At 54.4% G+C, this 23,110-nt stretch overlaps 1 protein-coding gene, 1 long non-coding RNA gene and 1 other non-coding gene across 7 annotated transcripts in view; 2 read left to right on the forward strand and 1 right to left on the reverse strand.

Moving 5' to 3' along the window:
* The window catches only part of MYH7B (myosin heavy chain 7B), a 46,005-nt gene that overhangs the window by 15,075 nt on the left and 7,820 nt on the right, over positions 1-23,110 (forward strand). The window contains exons 3-27 of one of the 5 annotated variants that reach the window (XM_077951642.1): positions 4,205-4,304; positions 6,418-6,466; positions 6,724-6,885; positions 8,155-8,261; positions 8,411-8,554; positions 9,343-9,499; positions 9,801-9,828; positions 11,209-11,305; positions 13,456-13,479; positions 13,617-13,709; positions 13,828-13,891; positions 14,874-14,972; positions 15,662-15,765; positions 15,918-16,056; positions 16,329-16,447; positions 16,537-16,686; positions 16,853-17,023; positions 18,478-18,657; positions 18,752-18,884; positions 18,972-19,048; positions 19,477-19,564; positions 19,744-19,861; positions 21,541-21,664; positions 21,773-21,909; positions 22,573-22,828. In XM_077951642.1, coding sequence (XP_077807768.1) covers positions 6,795-6,885; positions 8,155-8,261; positions 8,411-8,554; positions 9,343-9,499; positions 9,801-9,828; positions 11,209-11,305; positions 13,456-13,479; positions 13,617-13,709; positions 13,828-13,891; positions 14,874-14,972; positions 15,662-15,765; positions 15,918-16,056; positions 16,329-16,447; positions 16,537-16,686; positions 16,853-17,023; positions 18,478-18,657; positions 18,752-18,884; positions 18,972-19,048; positions 19,477-19,564; positions 19,744-19,861; positions 21,541-21,664; positions 21,773-21,909; positions 22,573-22,828 — 2,700 coding nt within the window. In that variant the 5' untranslated portion in view covers positions 4,205-4,304; positions 6,418-6,466; positions 6,724-6,794. Of the gene's footprint in view, positions 1-4,204; positions 4,305-4,717; positions 4,836-6,417; positions 6,467-6,723; positions 6,886-8,154; positions 8,262-8,410; positions 8,555-9,342; positions 9,500-9,800; positions 9,829-11,208; positions 11,306-13,455; positions 13,480-13,616; positions 13,710-13,827; positions 13,892-14,873; positions 14,973-15,661; positions 15,766-15,917; positions 16,057-16,328; positions 16,448-16,536; positions 16,687-16,852; positions 17,024-18,477; positions 18,658-18,751; positions 18,885-18,971; positions 19,049-19,476; positions 19,565-19,743; positions 19,862-21,540; positions 21,665-21,772; positions 21,910-22,572; positions 22,829-23,110 lie in introns of those variants that run through there. The other 4 variants (XM_077951643.1, XM_077951644.1, XM_077951645.1 and 1 more) reach the window with 4 other exon arrangements.
* LOC144332117 (uncharacterized) lies at positions 17,534-18,498 on the reverse strand. Its single transcript, XR_013399890.1, has 2 exons — positions 18,163-18,498; positions 17,534-18,065 (listed from the first exon to the last, which is right to left on the reverse strand). It is a non-coding gene; the product is annotated as an uncharacterized LOC144332117 (long non-coding RNA).
* MIR499 (microRNA mir-499) lies at positions 19,115-19,236 on the forward strand. Its single transcript, NR_032551.2, has one exon. It is a non-coding gene; the product is annotated as a microRNA mir-499 (primary transcript).

The following is a 23,110-nucleotide window of genomic DNA, read 5'->3' on the forward strand; positions in this document are numbered from 1 at the left end:
CCCTCATCCTCCAGTGATGTCAGGATATTTTATGTGTCTAACTCCCTCCTCTCGCTGTGGCTGAGTGTGCAGTCCCCTCCTTTCTTTGTCCTTTGTGAGGATGGGGGACAGCTGGTTCCCCACCCGCTCCCCCCAGTAACCTTTCAGCCATAAATCCATGCTGAGGCGTCTCTCCTCCGGATAAACAGCCCTGATGCCTTTTAGCTGCCCTCGTCCTATTTTTTGCTTGAAGCATCAGAGCTGGGGCCCACTCGGGCCCTCTGCAGCTGCCCAGGGCCCCAGGAGGGGGGAAAACCTGGGACAAGCAGGGGCCCAACCACCCCCAGGGTGCCAGGGTCGCGAGCCCCTCTCTGGACCTCACCACCTTTCACTGGGACCATTATGGCAGCCTCCTCCTGAGTCCGTCTTCCTGCCACCGGCCTCACCCCTTCAGTGCATCCTCCACACCAGCTGCCACAGGGAGCTTAGGAACACATAAATCTGACCACACTGTCAAATTCCGTTGCTCAGAGCTCTTTGATGCAAAAAATAAATAAATAAAAATGCCTTTGATGGCGCCCCAACTCCTGCAGGATAAAGCTCCAGATCTGAATCTGGCCTTTGAAGCCCTTCACAGTCCAGTCCCACTGCCCAGTCCTGCCCCACTCCCCTTTATGCCCCTGGTGGCCCAGCTGCATCTGGTGGGGCTGCTCGGGCCCATCTTCACCCCCCGCCCCCCGCCTTGGAGTTCTAGGTCATGCTGTCCATTTCCTGTCCCCTCTTGCCACCTCCACGCCAGACCCATCCGCTCTCACCCGGGTGATAGCAGCAGCTCACCCCGCTGCCTCCCCTGCCCCTTCCAAGTCATTCGCGTGGTCACCATGAAACTTCAGCTCACTCACATTTCTGTTCTCGCAGGCTCCCTCTGCACCTGCAATACAACCCTGGGTCCCTTCCAAGTCCTTCAAGGCTCTGAATGATCTGCCTGTCCACCCTCACCTTGGAAAACTCTCCCCTTGTTGACCACTAGGATGGCACCTTAAACATCCCAACCTGTTTTCTGCCTCATGGCTCTTGTATTTGCTATTCCTTCTGCTTGGAATACTGTTCCAAGGGCTTCCTGCCTCACCGGCTTCTTGGCACTCTCTGGTCTCACCTTCAGTGTTGCCTCTTCAGAGAGGCCCTCCCTCACCCACCAAAGCGAGGTACACCCCCATTACGCTCTAGGCCATACTGCTTGTTTCATGCTCACCATTGCCATAATCTTTAATTACCTTAAAAATGTGTTTGCTTGTTTTATTTTATTTATTTATTTTTATTTTTATTTTTTGCTTCTCCAGGGGAGTGTTAGCTCTATGAGGGTAGGAACCTTGTTGCCATACCCCTCTTCCTGGCAGTCTGGGTGTCACACTTGTTTGTTTAGAGACAGGGTCTTGTTCCTGTTACCCAGGCTGGTGTGCAGTGGCATGATCTCGGCTCACTGCAGTCTTGAACTCCTGGGATCAAGCAATACTTTCGCCTCTCAGCCTCTTGAGTAGCTGAGATTGTAGGTGTGTACCATCATGGCCAGCCAATTTTTTAATTTTTTGTAGAGACAGGGTCTTCCTACATCAGCCTAGGCTGGTCTTGAACTCCTTGGCTCAAGTGATCCTCCTGCCTCAAGCCTTCCAAGTTACCAGGATTATCATAGGTGTGAGCCATCATGCCTGGTTAATTTTAAAAATAGTTTTTGTGGAGATGTCACAGGGAGCTTATGAACACATAAATCTGAACACACTGTCAAATTCTCTTGCTCAGAGCTCTTTGATGCAAAAAATAAATAAAAATGCCTTTGATGGCGCCCCAACTCCTGCAAGATAAAGCTCCAGATCTGAATCTAGCCTTTGAAGCCCTTCACCGTCCAGTCCCAACTGCTCAGTCCTGCCCCACTCCCCTTTATGCCCCGGTGGCCCAGCTGGTCTCAAACTCCTGGCCTCAAGTGATTCTCCCACCTTGGCCTCCAAAAGGGCAGGGATTACGGGCATGAGCCACAGCGCCCAGCCTTCAAACTAGCTTTTCTCCTTCAGACTCCTCCATGTTGATGTCTTTCTTGAATATCTTTCCTTTCCTAGACAATGTGTTTCTTTTGTTCCAATCCTGGATACGGGACAGAAGCTGTCAGATGCATGTTGAATTGAATTAATGTGTCCCTCCCAGCTGTAGAAGCATTATTCACAGAGTCCTTCAATGTCTTTGCCCAAAGAAGAAATTTCAGGCATTGGGCTACATTGGTGGCAGATACATTTTGGGCTGGGATCTAAACTCCTGGAGTCTCAGACTCCTGAAATCAGAACGAACTTCAAAGGTCATCCAGTTCAGAGGCCTCAGCCCTGATCAACCTCTGCCTGAGTCTTCCCTTGGTGCTGGCAGGCTCACTTTCCTGCAAGACAGCCTCTCCCACTGCTGACGGGCTCAGAGGGTGAAAAGTCCCCCTTTGTGTGTATCCACATCCTGCTTCCTGTCACTGCCCATGGATCTACTTATGAGGCTACACAAGTCCCATCAGCTCCCTCTGCTCTGGGACAGCTCTTCAAGCTTTTTTGATTTTTTGTTTTTTGAGACGGAGTCTTGCTCTGTCGCCCAGGCTGGAGTGCAGTGGCACAATTTCAGCTCACTGCCACTTCCAGCTCCCAGGTTCAAGTGATCCTCCTGCCTCAGCCTCCCCAAGTAGGTGGGATTACAGGCGCATGCCACCATGCCCGGCTAATTTTTTTTTTTTTTTTTTTTGAGATGGAGTCTTGTTCTGTTGCCCAGACTGGAGTGCAATGGTGCAATCTCGGCTCACTGCAATCTCCGCCTCCCGGGTTCAAGTGATTCTTCTGCCTCAGCCTCCCGAGTAGCTGGGATTACAGGCACTTGCCACCACGCCCAGCTAATTTTTTTGTATTTTTAGTAGAGATGCGGTTTCACCATGTTGGTCAGGCTGGTCTCAAACTCCTGACCTCAGGTAATCCACGCACCTTGGCTTCCCAAAGTGTTGGGATGACAGGCATGAGCCACTATGCCTGGCCTTACTTTTTTTTATTTTTTAAGTATTTTTAGTAGAAACAGGGTTTCATCATGTTGGCCAGGCTGTCTCAAACTCATGACCTCAAATGATCCACTTGCCTCAGCCTCCCAAAGTGCTGGGATTACAAGCTCTTCAGGTATTGAAAGTCAGTACCTTAAGCCCTTGCGGGTTATAGTATTTGTTGCAAATCACTCAGAGCATTGGGTTTCCTCTCTGTGTTGTCATGTTTGTGTGTGAGCTTATCTCAGCAGGAAGATGTACCCTGGGTAGTGGAAGGGAACCTACAGGGAAGATGTAGACCCATTTTGGGGCTTGGTTTCTTAGCCCCAGGTTCATACACTGAGTAGGTAATTCTAGGATTCAGACCCACATGATAGGTGTAAGTTAGACTTGCTAGAGGTTCTGATTCTCCAAGCTAATTCTGTTGGTCCCTGGGCAAGAAGTCCTGCCTTCTGAGCATCCTTGAACAATGAAAAGAATTTTTCCCACTTTCTGGGCTTTCTATAAATTTCCCCAGCCCAGCTCTCCAGCCTCTGATGCCATATAGAGATTAAAATCCTATAATCTATCAGGTTTGGTTCATTCACTTACTCACTAGGTATTTATTGACTTTCTATGATGTGCAGGCACTTGGCAAGGTGCTGGGGACACAGACCAAGCTCCTGTCCTTGTGCAGGTCTTTTCTGGTGGCAGGAGGTAGGCAAGGTACAACCTAAGCTCTGCACAGAGAATTGAAACAGTGAGGTTCTCACAGAGACAGTGTGGAGAGAAAGAAGAAAGGAATACATAATGTAGGATTCCATTCAAACAAATTTTGAAAATAGACAACACTAATCTGTGAAGTTAGAAGTCAGTATTATATTGTGGATCAAGCAAGAGTGGGTATTAAAAAAAATAAAAATAAAAAAAGTCAGTATTGCATTACCCTTGGTGAGGGGTGGTCCGAGAGGGATAATTTTTCATAATTTCTGTTTTTGAACAGGGTACGGTTTTATTTTGTTGTTGCTTTTGAGACTGGGTCTGTTGCCCAGCTGGAGTGCAATGGTGTGATCTCGGCGCACTGTAACCTCGACCTCCTGGGTTCAGGCGATCCTCCCACCTCAGTCTCCTGAGTAGCTGAGACTACAGGTGCACGCCACCATGCCTGGCTAATTTTTGTTTGTTTGTTTGTTGTAGAGATGGGGTTTTGATGTGTTGCCCAGGCTGGTCTTGAACTCCTGAGCTTAAGTGATCTGTCCGCTTGGGCCTCCCAAAGAGCTGGAATTACAGACGTGAGGTACTGGGCCTGGCCCAGGGTATGTTTGAGAAAATTCATCAAACTTTATAAGATCGTTCACTGCAGCCTTGACTGTAATGGCGAAAGACTGAAAACAATCGAAATGTCTATCCAGAGGGGACCCGCATCATTTCCTAATGGGGACATGCTGTAGGACTAATTCCTAATAGGGTCTGGGCAGTTGTAATTTTGATAAATATTGCCAAATTTGGCACTGTAATTTTTCTTTTTTTCTTTTTTTTTTGAGATGGAGTCTCACACTGTCGCCCAGGCTGGAGTGCAGTGGCGTGATTGCCACTCACTGCAAGCTCTGCCTCTCGAGTTCACGCCATTCTCCTGCCTCAGCCTCCCAAGTAGCGGGGACTACAGGTGCCCGCCACCTTGCCCGCCTAATTTTTTTGTATTTTTACTAGAGATGGGGTTTCACTGTGTTAGCCAGGATGGTCTCGATCTTCTGATCTCGTGATCCACCCGCCTCGGCCTCCCAAAGTGCTGGGATTACAGGTGTGAGCCACACGCCCAACGGGCACTGTAAGTTTTAAATGTGTTCCTGTATTATGCACACAGTAAAGTGCATACATCTTAGATGTACAGCTTGATTTGTTTTGCAAAGTGCACACACCTGTGTCCCATGGTTCTGCTCGGTGTATAGAGCATTTCCTGTCTCCCAGAGGCTCTCTGGTGCCTCCAGCCATTACCCTCCCTCAGAGGACCACTGTGCCACTTCTGTCACCATAGGCAAGTTTTGCCTGTTTTGAATGTATATGGTTGAAAATGTAGCTTGGAAATTATTTCTTTATATTTCATCTGGCACGCCTGTGCATTTAGAATGGGAGCGGATCGGTCAGAGGACTTCCCGTGTGGGCCTGGTCTGGCCTCTGGCCGGAACCCTGGCTCTGGAACTCCATTGTTCCATGTGTCTGGCATCTAAGGTTCTCAGATCCTTTCATTCTCGATTCTAAAACCCTGTGGAGTCACGGAGCCCTGAATGGGGTGATGGACAGGAGAGCCTGGAAGTGCCCTGAAACATTCCGAAGACTATGTCAGGCAGATGGACTGCCAGCGCCCTGAACCCCTAAGAGAGTGAGCCACGGGAAGGTGGCTTCCTGTGAACCTTGAATGTGGGAATCTGAAGGGGCTCCTAACTAGGTTACATTTCCTTGATTTGCTTCCACTTCAGCCAAACAATTCCTTGATTCTGTAAGTTCCAGGGCTGATTTTCTTCATGTATGATTTCCCCAGGGGGTCCCCAGAAAGAGGATGGGGAGGGAGGAAGGGGGAAAGAGGGTATCGATGCGCTCCCAATTCCAAATGCACAGGTGTGCCAGATAAAATATAGAGAAATAAATGCAAAGCTACATTTTCAACCATATACATTCAAAACAGGCAAAACTTGCCTATGGTGATAGAAGTGGCAGAGTGGGCCTCTGAGGTAGGGTAATGAGTGGAGGCACCAGAGAGCCTCTGGGAGGCAGGCAATGCCCTATACCCTGAGTAGAGCTGAGGTGACACAGGTGTTTGTGCTTTGCAGATGCTGGAGAGGGATGTCCCCCTCCCCCCTCCCTCCCCTTCCCCCTCTCCCTTCCCTTCTTCCTCTCTCTCCTCCTCTTTTTGATCTGGTCTCCTTCTCTCTCCTTCTCATTTTAATCTGTTCTTGGCCATTGCTCATCTGTGAGACTTGGCCAATGCTTTCCTTTCTCTGGGCCTCAGTTTCCCTGGATGTATCAAGAGGGTTGACTGGATGGTCCAACCTCAGTGGGCATTCTGTGGTTTCCTCTCTGAGTGTCCTTGCTCTCTGTATCTGGAGGTGGGAGTATTTTTCTGGGCGTGTCACACTCTCTGTGACTCGGTTTCTCCCCGTGAGCTCCTCAGTCTCCTGAACCTCTTACTGCCTTGTCCCTGGCCCTGTCAGTCTCTGCACCCAGCCTTCCTGTCTCTCAGTGGAGTGTCTCTCTCCGCCTTTGTGATCCCCTGACAATGGGAGGTAAAAATAGCCCAGGGGCCGTGCTGGTGGAGATAAAAGGGAATTTGCCTTTTGTGTCCTGTGGCCAGGCTGGGGGGGCTGTGACACGTGGAGATTGCTGACATAGCTCTCCTCCTCTGACCTTGACAGTGGCAATAAAAGGGGTAGCAGAGCTTCCTGCCCTCACCGTGGTGCTGAGGTGGGTGATCAGGACTGGGGTTGGAGCCGAAGGGAGGGCAGCAGGGTGGGTGGGTGGGTGGGTGAGGGTGTCCATGGGTGGCTGTGAGTCTTCCGAATCTGGAGTGGAGGAAGCCCTGGTGTTTGAGGGCGTGCATGTACGCTGGGCACTCACCCAAGGAGGCTGGATTGGGAGCCAGAGGGAGTCTCCTAGTATCTGGTCTTGTGGGTTGGGGGATCATGCCCTAGTTCAGCTCCCTCGTCACTGCCATCTTCCAGTGCCTGCTGCCTTGGGCTGCCTTGAACCTGCAAGGTTTTAGCTCCTCCTCCTTCACCCCAGTGCCACTGCCATGATGGATGTGAGTGAACTTGGGGAGTCTGCTCGCTACCTCCGCCAGGGCTATCAGGAGATGACGAAGGTGCACGCTATCCCATGGGATGGTAAGTGGAGGCAGAGGGGGAGGGGACACAGCCACAGAGATGCCCTTATGGACTCAGACCAGGAATTGGGAGGGGTGGCACCAGCTCAGGGCTGAAGGCGCATTGGGGCCTGACAGCTGGAGCCCTAGACCTTTCCGGCAGAGTCTGGGGCCTGGAAATTAAAACCCCAGGGACACTGTGTATATCACTGTGTGTCTGTGAGCAAGCCTTGGTTTGTTCCCCTGTGAAATGGGATAATAGCACCTACCTTCCGGAGCTGCAGTTTATGAAGACTCGGGCTGGAGCCTGAGCCTCTGAGATGAGACTGATTGGCATGTGTGCAGGCTGCCTCCACATGTCCACAAAACTTGTGCTGGGGTTATTTTTAGTGCTTTCTGCAGAGCCAAAGCCACCCTTTATTAGGGACAGGAATAAAGGCTGTACTATTTATGACCTGGTTTGCTCATAGGACAATACTAACAATAGGCAGTGTGTACCGAGTGCTTATTGTGTGTCAGGTCCAGAGCAGATGACTTTCCATACATCATCTCAACAACCTGGGGAGATGGGGACCAGCGCCAGACCTAGCTTCACAGGGCACCAGGCTCAGAGGGACCTTGTGCTTGATTCAACACTCTGCCGTTGCCATCTTGAAAGTTTTAATAGTTTTCAACAAGGGGACCCACATCGTCATTTTGTACTGGGGTCTGTAGGTTATGTCCTAGATGGTTCTAGATGGTCCTGACCTACGCACTTGGCAGAGCAGGGAACACAAACTCCGGTTTGCAGCCTGTTTCTAACCACCATGAAATCTGGGCTCCTCAAAGTTCTGGCGACAGCTGGCCAGACAGGAGAGCACAGGTTACAGAGTTAGGAGGCCTGGATTTGAGTCTTCAGTGAAATAGGGAAGGCAGGACGCCTCCCCAAGAGTTATATGCCTGATATTGAGGGACCTAAGGAGATCCCCATAACATTTTCCATATGAGGGAACTGGCCCAGAGAAAATCAGGGATTTTCCTGAAGTCAGAGGGCAAACGTGGTGGAAGCAGGGATTGGAACCCAAGCATGTAACCCAGACTCATCCTCTAATAAGGGGATCTCTAGGGACCCTCCCAGCTCCGCCCTTCCTGAGCCTGGGTTTGGAGGGTTCTTCACTGGAACTCCTGTGTCCTGGCAGAGGGGCTTTGGGGAGGGTCACAAGTCTATGGATACCATGGCTTGGGAACTCCAGCTAGAACCCTGGAGGTGCCTCAGCCCCTCTCCGAGTCCAGTGCTCTCTCTGCAACCCAGGGAAGAAGCGAGTCTGGGTGCCTGATGAACAGGACGCCTACGTGGAGGCCGAGGTCAAGTCGGAGGCTACTGGGGGCAGAGTCACCGTGGAGACCAAAGACCAGAAGGTTCCGTTCCCCCTTTCCTGAGATTAGCCTCTCTGTCCCTAGGCCTCCTGGCCAGCAGGATCTGCACTCTGGGTATGTGGGTGGGGGTGACAGGTGAGGTCGGTCCGTTCTTTCCGGTCCCCTCACCTCTGCCACGGTCTGCCTGGTAGGTACTGACGGTGCGTGAGGCTGAGCTGCAGCCCATGAACCCGCCCCGCTTCGACTTACTGGAGGACATGGCCATGATGACGCACCTGAACGAGGCTTCTGTGCTGCACAACCTGCGCCAGCGCTATGCCCGCTGGATGATCTATGTGAGCCCCAGGCCCAGGCCATGGGCGGGGCGGGGGTTGTGTGTGGGGCGGGGCTGGAGGTGAGGCTCTGGGGGCGGGCCCATAGCGGTGGGGCGGGGCTGTGAGCGATGGGGCGGGTCCATAGCGGTGGGGCGGGGCTGTGAGCTATGAGGCGGGGCTGTGAGCATTGGGGGCGGGGCTGGAGGTTGGGCCTTGGAACCTTAGGGGAGCAGCTGTTCCCCTGCTGCTCCGGCGGACTGGCGGCCAGCGTGTCTAGAACTCAGCTGCTGACTATGGAGGCCGTGGGCATGGGCTAGGGCAGGGCTGTGAGCACGAGTCAGGGGCGAGGCCAGGACAGCCACAGAGGGTGTGGTGTGGCAAGTCAAGTGGCTCCTTGAGGAATATCGCAGGGGTCACGGTCTTCTGAAGACTGGGGCCTGGGGATGGGAACTTAGGTTATTCCTCCCAAAACCCTACCAGTAGGCCAGACATGGTGGCCAATGCCTGTAATCCCAGCACTTTGGGAGGTTGAGGCAGGCGGATCACCTGAGGTCAGAAGTTCGACACCAACCTGGCCAACATGGTGAAACCCCATCTCTACTAAAAATACAAAAATTAGCCAGGCGTGGTGGTGTGCGCTTGCAGTCCTAGCTACCCTGGGAGGCTGAGGCAGGAGAACTGCTTGAACCCGGGAGGTGGAGGTTGCAGTGAGCTGAGATCATGCCATTGCACTCCAGCCTGGGAGACACAGCAAGACTCCATCTCAAAAACAACTAACAACAAAAACCCTACCTATACTCTCTCCTCAGACCTACTCCGGCCTCTTCTGTGTCACCATCAACCCCTACAAATGGCTCCCAGTCTACACGGCCTCCGTGGTGGCCGCTTACAAAGGAAAGCGCCGCTCGGAGGCCCCGCCCCATATATATGCGGTGGCAGACAACGCTTACAATGACATGCTGCGCAGTAAGGGCCGCCTGGACTCCCCCCAACCCCAGACCCCGACCTTGGTCCCTGGAGGCCTCTGTAAAGGACCCCCTGCCCCCACTGGCACTGCCCCCCTTTTGACGCTGCTGGACATGGTCGCCCAGCCGTTCTGTCCCTCCGCATGGGAGCTGACCTCCACTAGGGACAGCCCCACCCACTAATTCCCATTCCTGGCTCTGGGTAGTGGGGTCTACCCCAGGGCTATGGATACCCAAGGTGTTTGACCTGTGGCTGGCCCGGCACCTTGGCCGACTTCTCTATCCCCTTCCCTTTCCTCCAGACCGCGACAACCAGTCCATGCTGATCACGTGAGTGAGGGGCTCTGGGGGTGGGGTGGGAAATGCTGGCCATCTGGCAGAAAGAGGGCAGTACCACAGTCATTTCCCAGGGTTGAATCCAAAGTGCTTAGGGCAGGGCTTTTACCACCTAGAGCTAGTGTCCCAGCTGAAGCTAAATTAGGCCTGAGCACATTCCCTGCCCCGATTCTGAACAGATGTGTTCTTGATGGTGGATAGGGAGGGCACACCCACAAATGGAGTGACCACCAGCCCCATACCTCCTCTCCCTGGGGCCTGGAATTTCCCACCCTGATCTTCTGGGGTTCTAATTCTGGCTGAGGGGCAGCAAGAAAATTCCTCTGCCCGTCTTCCTTTTCACCATCTACTTATGTCTGAATCTTACCTCTGATCCTTCTGTTGCCTCTGTGGGAAAACGGTAGAATTCTTCTTACATGCCAGGTTCTTGACCAGTCAGGCCAATATGGACAATGTTTAGTGGGAGTGTGCTTGCATGCATGCAGTTAAGAGCAAGGGCCTTGGCTGGGCACAGTGGCTCAAGCCTGTAATTTCTGCACTTTGGGAGGCTGAGGTGGGTGGATCACTTGAGGTCAGGAGTTCGAGACCAGCCTAGCCAACATGGTGAAACCCCATCTCTACTAAAAATACAAAAAATTAGCCGGGCATGGTGGCTACTGAGTACTGTAATCCCAGCTACTCAGGAGGCTGAGGCAGGAGAATTGCTTGAACCCAGGAGGTGGAGGTTGCAGTGAGCCAAGATTGCACAACTGCACTCCAGCCTGGGCTCCATCTCAAAAAAAAAGGAAAAAAAAAAAAAAGCAAGTGCCTTTAACCCAGACGGGCCTGGCTGAGTGCGGTAGCTCACGCCTGTAATCCCAGCACTTGGGGAGGCTAAGGCGGGAGGATTGCCTGAGGCCAGGGGTTTGAGACCAGCTGGGCAACATAGCGAGACCCCATCTTTAAAAAAAGAAATGAAAAGTTAAATTAAAAACCCTACCTACCACAGACAGTTATGACTCAGTGAGTTGATATATGTGCCTGGCACACAGCAGGGACAGCCACAGAACTCCTGACGCCCAGTTCCTTGTTCCTAAAGTGGGGGTGATAATGGAGCCTGCCTTCCAGGGTTTTCTGAGCTGAAACTGAGCCGATGGAGTAAAGTGCCTGGCACTGAGTTAGTGCTTAGTGGACGGTGGCATAATCGTGTATTGTCATCTCACAGGGGTGGTCTACACTGGCTTGCTTTGTACACCTCTGAGGGTTGATCCATCCTTGGGGGTTTCAAGTTGGGGGGAAGGAGATGTGGGGGCCTCTGCTTGAGGGATGAGGCATTGGGGGTGGGGGAGAATTAGGCAAGATGGGCATTGGTGACTTATGTTTGTGTCGTCCAAGCGGAGAGTCGGGGGCCGGTAAGACGGTTAACACCAAGCGGGTCATTCAGTACTTTGCCATCGTCGCTGCCCTGGGAGACGGGCCGGGCAAGAAGGCCGTAAGACTTGCCCACTCGGGCATGATCCCTGTTGCTTCTCGCTCTTCTTCTTTCTTCCTCTCCTTTTTTTTTTTTTTTTTTTTTTTTCCTTTTTAAAAACTTTGCTCCCCAGAACCCTGAGCCCTGCCTGAGCCTCCCACCCTGGTGGGGGACTCTGGCCTGAGCAAGGCTTGACCAGAAAGGCTGTGGCCACCTGACACGCCTGCCTTTGCATTTCCATTGATAACACGGAGGGGTGGGACCACATTGCTGTTTCTAAATTTGTGTAATTTTTCTCTTCCATTGTGACCTTTATATATTGAAAGAGTTTACTAGATGGGCTGCTTTTACTAAGTGTTGTTGTCTTGGTTTCCCTGACAGTTACCTGCCACTGACATGTTAGACACAGAGGTTGGCTGGCATGGAGGGCACTGGGCGTTCCCAACAGCCGGGGTTGGCAGGGCAATTTTGTGCCTTGTGATTTCTGTACAGTTTTTTGGAAATTTCTGAAACAATGGGGCCCAGTTTTTTTGTTTTTGTTTTTAAGGCCTAACATTTCATCCCTAGCCTTGGGGCCAGGTGTTCAGAGCTCTGTGGCTACCCCCAGATGGGCGGCCTTTTCTTTCCAGAAGCCTGAGGCCTCCCTCCCCGCCCAGTCCCTGCTCCTGGTCCTGTTGAGCCTTGCTTTATTCTGGGTGTTTTTCTTCTTTTTTTCCCCTATTTTTTTTCTTTCTTTCTTTCTTTTTTTCTTTCTTTTCTTTCTTTCTTTCTTTTTTTTTTTTTTTTTTTTTGCCTTTTCCTTTTTACCCGTTTGATTGTCTTGATTTTTGATTTTCATTTCAGTTTTGTTTTGTTTTGTTTTTGCTGTTGACTTTTTGGTCCTTTTTCCTCCTTCCCTTTCCTGCCCTGTCTTCCAAACCCTGAAAAAGGTCTCTGGGGATGTAACAGAAAGTTGGGTTGGTTGAGTGACAGGAAGAGATGTCAGGGAGCGGTTAGAGCTGGCAGGGACACAGCTGGAAGGGCAGAGGAGCACCTGGGCAGAAAGGAGCTGGGACAGTGGAGCCCAGGGGAGAGGGTCAGGCAAGGGAGGGGTGGGAGAGGCTGCCCGCAGGAGCCATGGCTGCAGGACCTTAAAAGGTTGATCAACTCCCCTTACCTTGGCCCCAAATTTGGCCAAACGGGCCAGAGAGAGCCCTGCACAAAAGCACTGGATGGGAGTGTATTGGGCGGGGGTCCCACCTCCCCTGCCCGATGTCTCTGTGGGTATTTTAACTCTTGGGCTCCCTAGAGGTGAATGAATGACCACAAAGTCCCAGGTAGCGTATCTGTTCCCTCCAGAATCCATTCCTTCCCTTCTCTCCCTTTCTTCCGTGGCTCCCAGCATCCGGGGTAGGGAAAAGAAGGAAAGGAAAAGGAAGGGAAGGTGAGGATGAGGCTAGGATGGGGAGAGGGAGGATCTGCTCAATTCAGTTAGTCCCTCTGGGTGCCACACAGGACAGCTGTAGCGTCCGGGAGGCAGGATGCTGGGTACCTGCCCTGCCGCTCCTGACTTGCTGTGTGGCCTTGAGCAGATCCACTCCCTGCTCCAAGCTTAGTTTCCTCATTTGCAAATTAGGGCTAATAATTGGCAGCTGGCAGGGCCATTGTGCGCACTGGTAGGTATACAGACAGACATACAATGAAGACACACCCAATTGCATTACAAAGGAGAGGTGTGTAAGGTCATAGCGGGAGTTTAGGGCAGGAAGGTTCAGACCAGGAAGAGGTCTATTCCAGCTTTGGAGCAGCCAGAAGGCCTTCCTAGAGGAGGGGGCACGTGGACTGGGCTCTGGAGGACCCTATATTTTAGTCGGGAGGCCCCTGGGGCTTGGAGCAGGGCCACTGCGTGGAGACTGGAAAATGAAGGGCGGCCAGAGGCCAGGCTGGGGCAGAGGAGGCTGCAGGTGGAGACTCTGGCTGGGGCTGTGCCACTCCCACTTTCCAGCATTTTGCCTCCTAACAGCTGGAGGAGGGTCAGGCCAAGGGGCGGAGGGTGGGGGCCACGCATTCGGGTGACTAACGTCCACCCCCCTGTCCTGCTGCCCGCTGCCTTCCGCTGACACCCCGCCCCATCCTGCCCTGCCCTGCCCCGGAGGCCTCGCCCTCCAATGTTGTCTATTTTCTTCCCCCAGCAATTTCTGGCAACAAAGACTGGGGTGAGTATGGGGCCAAAGTGAACGGGGCAGGCCTGGGGGTGCCCCCTTCTTCTGCACAACAGAGGGGCCACGGGGGACTCTGGCCTCCTGGTGGGTAGGCATCAGAGCTGACGGACCCCTCACCCCCACCACCCCAGGGCACCCTTGAGGATCAAATCATCGAGGCCAACCCTGCCATGGAGGCCTTTGGCAACGCCAAGACCCTGAGGAATGATAACTCCTCCCGCTTTGTGAGTGGCCGAGGTGGGAGGGGCGGTGGGGATGCGGCAGGCCGCCAGCAGCAGGTCAGGTACAGGTGGGGACAGCGCTGGCTGTGCCCCTTGGCTGAGGGCTCCTCTCTGCCCACAGGGCAAGTTTATCCGCATTCACTTTGGTCCCTCTGGGAAGCTGGCATCTGCGGATATTGACAGCTGTGAGTCAGCCCGCTGTGGGTGGTGCAGGGGAAGGAGGCCCCGGGCAGGGCCTGAGCCCGGCCACCGCAACTTGGCCTCCGTCATCACGACTTCTGGGCTCCCGCCTGCTCTAGGCACTTCTCTCTACTCCCTGGCTGCTACCCAGCTCAGGCCACCTCACCCATCACCAGAACATCACCCCAGCCTCTGCCTGGTCTCCAGCCTCCTCTCCTCTACACGGCCATAGTTTTGCTGGTCATATCCTGTTTCTGCTTGAAAGCTTTCTCTAGATCCTGTCACCTGAGGATGGAGACTCATCCTCATTTGGCCAGTCAGGCTCCTGTGACTGCACCCCTAGCCCGTCCCCAATCTTCTCTCTGGCCACCAAGAGGGCAGACCTGGCCCACGCCCCTCCTGCCCCAGCTGCACAGCTATACTCAGAGTGCCCCATCCTTCCAGGCGCCCCGCTGGGAAGTGTCCCAGTATCACCCAGCTGCACAGACCCCAGGCACCTAGGCCACACTCAAGGGGGCCAGGGACACAGAGGGGCCCCCATGTTGGCCACTCCCCACGTTGGGCTGCATGGCTAGGTCCTGACAGATGAGCACAGACAGGCAGTGACGGGAATAGGGATAGGCTGTAATTCACACCCTGACCCCTAAACAGACACAGACACAGACACACACAGAGGCTCGGCCACACATGCACACACGCTGACACACCAACAGATAGAAACCTGCACACGCAGACACCACACTCACCCCACACACACGAGGACACACGCTGACCCATCTGGCCAGAGATACACACAGGTACAGACAATACGGCTCATGTGATGACACAGGCATAGGAGAGACGCCCTCCCCGCACACGCTGGCGGGTGCAGACGCAGCCCCCCTGCATGCTCCCTGCCCCCCTCTCTCCCTCCGCATCACCCGCTTGGGACGTCCGTCCACTCTGGGGAGGTGTGGGAGATGGCAGGCCGGCGCCTGTTCTCCCCAGATCTCCTGGAGAAGTCACGGGTGATCTTCCAGTTGCCCGGTGAGCGCAGCTACCACGTCTACTACCAGATCCTCTCAGGGAAGAAGCCAGAGCTGCAGGGTGAGGGGCAGTACAATGAAGGGGGTGGGAGTGAGAACCCGGAGGGGCTGCCTGGCGCTTCCTGGCCCCCATCAGGCCAGGCCCTGGTGGTCGTTCCCTCCCTGTCCTGGGGTCTGTGGCCTCTCTTCTTTCTTGGGACTTCTGGTTACTTTCCTGCTAGGGAACAGTCGTCTTAGCTCCAGCAACCTGCCAGCGTGTTACTGCTTCCTCCAGAAACCTAAGCCCTAAACCCCGCCTGCTGTCCTGAGACTAGAGGCCCCACCCAGTACCCAAGGCAGACTGATGACTGGCTAGGCCCAGCTCTCCTCCCTGGCAAGCCCCTTGAGGGCAGAGTCTGGTCCTCCCTGTGCCCCAGCATCTAGCATGGGATCTGGGCCAGAGTGGGCCATGAGCAACCGTCAAAAGATAAGTGAGACGTGGGGACTGTGGTTCATTCCTCAGAGAGCCAGAAACAAAGAGAAGCCAGGGTCAAAGTGAAGGCCAGGTCAGGGCCCTTCACTCTCAGTGCCCCCAGCCTTGGCGGAGGTGATGATGAGAAACTTAGGCCCCAGAGTGGGAGATGAGGTCCTCTGGGAGGGCCCTAGACTCCTGCTGAGCTTGTCCCCCAGGATCCCCTATGCTGTAATTGTTGTGGGGAGAAGAGCCGGTAAGCACCGCCTGACCTGCCTTTCTCTGTCCCACGTCCCCAGACATGCTGCTTCTGTCTATGAACCCCTATGACTACCACTTCTGCAGCCAGGGCGTCATCACAGTGGACAACATGAATGATGGGGAGGAGCTCATCGCCACTGATGTACGGGCTCTGGTGGGAGGGGAGCTGTGTGGGTGCCTGTGGGGATTGGAGAGCACTGCCGGTGCCCCCAGCTGCATGAGTGGTCCAGGGGCAGTGCCTGGCTGGACCCTGGAAAAGCCCAGACCTCTCTGAACTCTCTCCCCCCACCCCAGCATGCCATGGACATCCTGGGCTTCAGTGTGGATGAGAAGTGTGCCTGCTATAAGATCGTGGGTGCCCTCCTGCACTTTGGCAACATGAAGTTCAAGCAGAAGCAGCGGGAGGAGCAGGCGGAGGCCGATGGCACTGAGAGTGAGGGGCCCTGACCTGGCCTTCACCTTGACCCAGACCTCAAACATCCTGTCCATGATGGTTAACCCCAACTCTTGTCCACAACCTTTAACCTCAGCCTTACCTGGCCCTGCCTCCTCAGCTTCAAACCCTTACCCTCCTGAGGCTTTGTTTGCTAGCCCTGAACTTGACGCCTCTTAACTTCCCTCTCCTAGCCCCAGCCTGAGGCAGTAGAGCCCCTGAGTGCCCATGGTGGTGTCCTCCTCCCTTACCCTACTCGTTTGCCCTGCCAGGTGCTGACAAGGCTGCCTACCTGATGGGGGTCAGCAGTGGGGACCTCCTCAAAGGCCTTTTGCACCCCCGGGTGCGTGTAGGGAATGAGTATGTAACCAAGGGCCAGAGTGTGGAGCAGGTAAGCTGCCTGCAGGCTAAGCCCATGGGGGACAGCCGGGCAGGGTCCCCTCCTTACCAGGTCCCAGCCCAGCCTCCCTGCACCTCCAGGTGGTGTTTGCTGTAGGGGCTCTGGCCAAGGCCACCTATGACCGGCTGTTCAGGTGGCTGGTGTCTCGGATCAACCAGACCCTGGACACAAAGCTGCCCCGGCAGTTCTTCATCGGGGTTCTGGACATCGCTGGGTTTGAGATCTTTGAGGTGAGGGCAGACCCTCACCTTGGGCTCTGTTCTCTCCAAGGTAGAGGACATGGGCCGGTGTGGGGGCAGAAGCCCTGGCCTTCTGCCTGGAAGTTGGGGGTGAACTCATGCCCCTCCCCGGGCCTCCCTTTCCCCATCTGCTGAGCCAGGCCCCTCCCTCTTGTAGTTCAACAGCTTCGAACAGCTGTGTATCAACTTCACCAATGAGAAACTGCAGCAGTTCTTCAACCAGCACATGTTTGTGCTGGAGCAGGAGGAGTACAAGCGGGAGGGCATCGACTGGGTCTTCATCGACTTCGGCCTCGACCTGCAGCCTTGCATCGACCTCATCGAGAAGGTGGGGGCCGGGGCAAGGTCACTCCAAGGAAGGGAGGGGAGGGTGTATGTGGTGAGCAAGCAGGGATGGATGACCATGGCTTGCATGGAAGCCTGTGCAAGTGTGCATGGAAGCATGTGACTGTGCTGCAGTAAGCATACATATGTGAGTGTAATAGTGACAGCGTGTTTATGTGCTTGTGTGTGAAAGGGCACGTGTGTGAATGGGTGTGTTGGAGTTGAGCATGTGAGCAATGCGAATGCATGCATCCCAGTACTGTGGACAACAGCTCCTCCTGGGTGCTCAGAATTCTGCAGCTCACAAGGCCCTGTTTGCAGCCACAATTTCACTGGATCCCTAGAACTGCCCTGGGTGCAGAGCAGGGTATGTTTCCTTGTTTTTGTGATTGTGGAATATTATGTATGTTTACCCATTGTACAAAGAATGGAAGAAAGGAAATTTGAAAAATTGGCAGGGGAAAAAACGTTTCTCCCCATTCCTACCACAGTCAGTCACATGACACTTAGGTTCATTTCCTCAAAATCCTTTATCCTTTTTTTTTTTTTTTTTTTTTTGAGATGGAGTCTCACTCTGTTGCCCAGGCTGGAGTACAATGGCACCATCTCAGCTCACTGCAACCCCCACCTCCAGGGTTTAAGCAATTCTCCTGCCTCAACCTCCCAAGTAGCTGGGATTACAGGCATGTGCCACCATACCTAGCTAATTTTTGTATTTTTAATAGAGACAGGGTTTCGCCATTTTGGCCAGGCTGGTCTCGAACTCCTGACCTCAAGTGATCTACCTGCCTCGGCCTCCCAAAGTGCTTGGAATACAGGCATGAGCCACCGCGCCCGGCCTATCCATTTTCTTTTATAGACACAGATTTCATTCATATCATACCTTTTCTCTGAAAATGTATTTTGAATGTTGCTGATGGCAAGAGTAGTTCATGCAGTGGATGGGTTTCATGTGATGCATTTCTGCAGTCCCCTACGGCTGGGCATTTAGGTCCTGACAGCTTTTTAAATATTGTATCAGCACTGAAGACATGCATCTTCCCACTCTGCAGGTTAGAAGACTGAGGCTTAGTGATGTCGGAGGGCCCCACAGCTAGTGAGTGAGGAAGCCAAAATGTGACCTTAATGGCTTTTTGGACTTACCCCGTGTTTGTGTGTGAGAGCCATGGCTGTGGCGGGGGTGAGAGTGGGTACAGCAATGGCAGCTTGGGTTTGCCGTTAGAAGTGAAGATGACAACTTGGTGCTGCAGATTTTGCAGGAGGGGTTGGAGCCAAGCCACAAACTTTTCTCTTAGGAGATGGGTTCTTGGAGTGGGTCTGGTGTCTGACCGGGCAGATGGCTGAGGCTGGGGATCTGGGAAGGCTCCCATAAGGGAGGTGGCCTGGGGAACAGGGGTTCAGTCCTTCCAGGATGGACTGGCTTGATGGTGGCTTTTCAAGCTCGTTCTCTGTTCCCAGCCACTGGGCATCCTGTCCATCCTGGAGGAGGAATGCATGTTCCCCAAGGCCTCAGATGCCAGCTTCCGGGCCAAGCTCTACGACAACCACGCGGGGAAGTCACCCAATTTCCAGCAGCCTCGGCCTGACAAGAAGCGCAAGTACCAGGCCCACTTCGAGGTGGTCCACTACGCGGGCGTGGTAGGTGCTTGCTGGAGCCCCAGTCCTCAGCCAGGCTCCTCCCTCCCTGCTCCAAGTCCCCCACCTGGGCTCAGCACCTGTCTGGTCTCTCCAGGTGCCTTACAGCATCGTGGGCTGGCTGGAGAAAAACAAGGATCCCCTGAATGAGACAGTGGTCCCCATCTTCCAGAAGTCACAGAATAGGCTCCTGGCGACTCTCTATGAGAACTATGCGGGCTCCTGCTCCAGTGAGTACTGAGGGACAAGATCTCTGCTCTGACAGGGGTCCACAGAGTGACATTCCCTGGAGTGACCAGGCCCCTTGTCTCTATTAGCCGAGCCCCCCAAGTCTGGGGTGAAAGAGAAGCGTAAGAAGGCAGCATCGTTCCAGACGGTGTCCCAGCTGCACAAGGTGAGGCCCCATCTGGGCCCCAGGTAGACCCTCACTCTTAGCCTCCAGCCCTGCCCTTCACCCCCTGCCCTGTCCCCCGTGTCTTGGGCGGGCAGCTGTTAAGACTTGCAGTGATGTTTAACTCCTCTCCACGTGAACATCACAGCAAGTCTGTGCTGCTTCCCGTCCCTACGCTGCCTGGGCAGGGTTTGCGGGGGAAGGGGTGGGAGCCCTGGACTCTGGGAGGGACGGGGATTTGGCAGGGGAGTGAAGACTTCGGTGGTGGTGATGGGAGATGGCGAAGGGTCTCCCATCACCAGAATGAGAGTGAAAGAGCAAGAGTACAGGGCACTTAGGGCCCTGCTCCCGTCTCGGTCCTGACTACTGCGGCATCCAATTCTGGTTCTCTGCCCCCTTTGTGCCTTTCCCTTACTCTTGCCTGCCACCAGGAGAACCTCAACAAGCTCATGACCAACCTGCGGGCCACACAGCCCCACTTCGTCCGCTGCATTGTTCCTAACGAGAACAAAACCCCAGGTAGTCACCCAGGGCTCGCCTGGCTGGGGCTGGGGGGCCGTCGTGGGAAGGTGACAGGGCAGAGGCCAGGAGGCTCAGTACATCTTCCCCCTCGCCTCACAGGGTCTCCACTGCTGCTTTTTCTCTGGGGCCTGCGGGTGTGCCTGTTGACTTCTGACCTTTTCCCCTCTCATGTCCAGGGGTCATGGATGCCTTCTTGGTGCTACACCAGCTGCGCTGCAATGGGGTCCTGGAGGGGATCCGGATCTGCCGCCAAGGGTTTCCCAACAGGCTGCTCTACACCGACTTCCGGCAGCGGTGGGCGACCCCTTCCCCCACCCGCTGCTCCAGGTGGAGGCCTGAGGGGCTGGGCAGGACACACACGTCAGAGCCCAACAGACAGATGGTCCCCTGTCTGGAGCAGGGACTGTGAGGGGCCTGGCCAGGCATCCCAGCAAGAGATGGGGGTGGCTCAGACCTGGCCAGGGACTTGGGGAGAAGTGAACAGGCTTGGGGCGAATACTGGAGGTGGAGCCAACAGGCCTCACTGATGAGCTGGACACGGACTTCTGGATGCAGAAAAGACAAGAGTGATTTCTAGGTTTGGCAGTGAGCAACCTGGGAGCTACCAGTGGTAGATTGACTGAGATACAAAAACGGTTTTTTGATTTGGGGGAGAGGCGAGGGGATACTGGTTTGAGCTCTGTTTTGCATATGTCAGGTTTGAAATGCCTCCAGCAGACACCCTAGAAATGTCATGGGGGAGACTCGAATTATCAGTCTGGAGCTCAGGGCAGCGGGCAGAAAGGAAGCAGATTTGGGAGTTGAATGAGAATCATGTGGACGAGGCTTCATGTGATGCCTGGCACATAGTGAGCGCCAGGGCAGTGCTGCTGGCTCCTCCCCGTTCCCTCGATAGGCAACAAGCATCCATCGTTCCTTCTCCCTCCAGAAGTCATGATGTCATCCACACTATCCTTTGTAAACAGAGGTTCATACAGATACTGTACACACACACGCATGGTGCTGTAAGCTTGTTTTTTCATGTAACAGTCTGGCCTGGAGATCGTTCCTTATCCACAGACATATTCCTGTGGTCATCGTCCGTCTTTGATGGCTGCGAAACATCTCACAGTCTGCTGGACTGCATGCTTTGTTTAATGAGTCCCCTCGTGAGGGGCCTTTTGTGTTTCTGGTTTTGCCTTCACAGCGTGGCTGGAGCCCACCTGACCCACACAGCCCTGTGCACATGTGCACGTGCATCCGCCTAGAAGTGGGTGGGCTGGGAGCCCTGGCTCCTTAGCATTAGAATTCTCTCCCAAATGTTTCTTTGGTGATAGGGCACAGCATGTCACCTTCTACTAATATTTTTTGCCTTTAAAAAAGTTTTAAAAAATAGTGCATGCCTTCTGTAAAAAGCCTCTTCAAAAACTGACTGAACGCATTTAAAATCCCAAGGTTGTGTTTTTTTTTTGAGACAGAGTCTCACTCTGTCGCCCAGGCTGGAGTGCAGCAGCGCGATCTTGGCTCACTGCAACCTCTGCCCTCCCAGGTTCAAGCAATTCTGCAATTCTTCTGCCTCAGCCTCCTAAGTAGCTGGGATTATAGGCGCCCGCCACTATGCCCCAATAATTTTTGTGTTTTTAGTAGAAACGGGGTTTTGCCATGTTGCCCACGCTGGTCTTGAACTCCTGGGCTCAAGCAGTCCACCCGCCTCAGCCTCCCAAAGTGTTGAGATTACAGGCGTGAGCCACCACACCTGGCCAGCCCCCCAAGGATTTTAAGTGGAATATCCCTAGTGTCCCCATGTGGTGACACATCCCCGGCCCCCTTGTTTGGCGTGTGCCCTGCTGGAACCTCTGCACCAGCCTCGGAGAGGCCCAGGAACGAGTCCCCTGCTACCCACACCAGCCTCCTCGGTCCCTGACTTCTCCATTCTCAGTGGCCTGTGCCCCACACCCAGCCCTCTCCTTACCAGCTCTGCGCTGCTTTCCCAGGTACCGTATCCTGAACCCCAGTGCCATCCCGGACGACACCTTCATGGACAGCAGGAAGGCCACAGAGAAGCTGCTGGGCTCACTGGACTTGGACCACGCCCAGTACCAGTTTGGCCACACCAAGGTCGGGGCACTGTGGGATCAAGGCTGGCCCTGGCTGTGGCGGTCACACTGGGCAGGGTTCATGCAGATGGTTGGGGGTTAACCTGGCTGTCCCCTTCTCTGCCCCCAGGTGTTCTTCAAGGCTGGGCTTCTAGGCGTCCTGGAAGAGCTCCGTGACCAGCGCCTGGCCAAGGTGCTAACGCTGTTGCAGGCACGGAGCCGTGGCCGCCTCATGCGCCTTGAGTACCAGCGCCTGCTGGGAGGAAGGTGGGTGTGGGAAGGAGGCTGGGGACAGGATGTGGCCCTGCCCCTCAGCTCCCAGACCCACTGACTCTCCCAGCCCTGACATGCTATCCTGTAGTCAGATCAGCCCCTGTGGCTGCTTGGAGCAAGGTTCTGTTCTGTGTCTCCCCAGCGTCCATTTCCCCACTTCAAAAATTGGGGTAGGGCACTTGCTTCTCCATTCCAGGCCATCAGTGTGTGGCTCGGAGGGGCAGCGATGGCACCTAGTGTTTTCCAAGACTCTTGAGTGCCAGGCCCTGGGCAAGATACTTTCTCTGCATTATCCTGGTTAAAGCGCTGATGGTCCTGAGACACAGGCGCTGTGATGGTCTCCACTCAGCAGAGGGGTGCCTGCGTCAGAGAGCCAGTGCCAGCTGGCATGTCAGCCCAGGCCACTGACCCCAGAGCCCCATGGCTTAACAGCCATGGTGTCTTCTGGCATTTGCAGAGGCCACCAGGACATGGGGGCTCATGAGCCTCTTCACTGGAGGCAGGCCTGTGGGCCTGTGGGCCTACCCTGTAAAGCAGAGGTATTAGGAGCTACTCCATGAGGCTGCTAGGAAGGCAAAACAAGTGAACTGTGCCTAGTGTCACCATTTGTGATGGGCAGCACTGAGCCAGCTTCACAGCTCGGCTGCCCCTCCCTAGGGATGCGCTGTTCACCATCCAGTGGAACATCCGTGCCTTCAATGCCGTCAAGAACTGGTCATGGATGAAACTCTTTTTCAAGATGAAGCCGCTGCTGCGCTCGGCGCAGGCTGAGGAGGAGCTGGCGGCCCTGCGGGCAGAGCTGCGGGGGTTGCGAGGGGCGCTGGCTGCGGCTGAGGCCAAGCGCCAGGAACTGGAGGAGACGCACGTCAGTGTCACCCAGGAGAAGAATGACCTGGCCCTGCAGTTGCAGGCCGTGAGTCGGGGTTCCCCTTGTGACTGGGCGACCCCGGCCCTGAGTACCCCTGGCTGCTCTGAGGAATACTTCAGCCAGACCCATGGGACTCAGGCCTTACGTCTCCCTGTTCCAGAGGTGCCATGAGATGAGGCCTCCATGTCCCAGCCTTCCCACCCCAAGGCCTCGTCTGGCCATATGTCCTGGCACTCTCCCCTCGTGCCACCTTGGCCTCCCACTAAAGCAGAGGAACCCTAGCTCTCCAGCTCTCCCCTCCTTGCTATCCCTGAAACCAAACAGACC

This window comes from Macaca mulatta, chromosome 10 (genome assembly GCF_049350105.2).
Source record: "Macaca mulatta isolate MMU2019108-1 chromosome 10, T2T-MMU8v2.0, whole genome shotgun sequence".
In the NCBI taxonomy this organism is placed as follows: Eukaryota; Metazoa; Chordata; class Mammalia; order Primates; family Cercopithecidae; genus Macaca; species Macaca mulatta.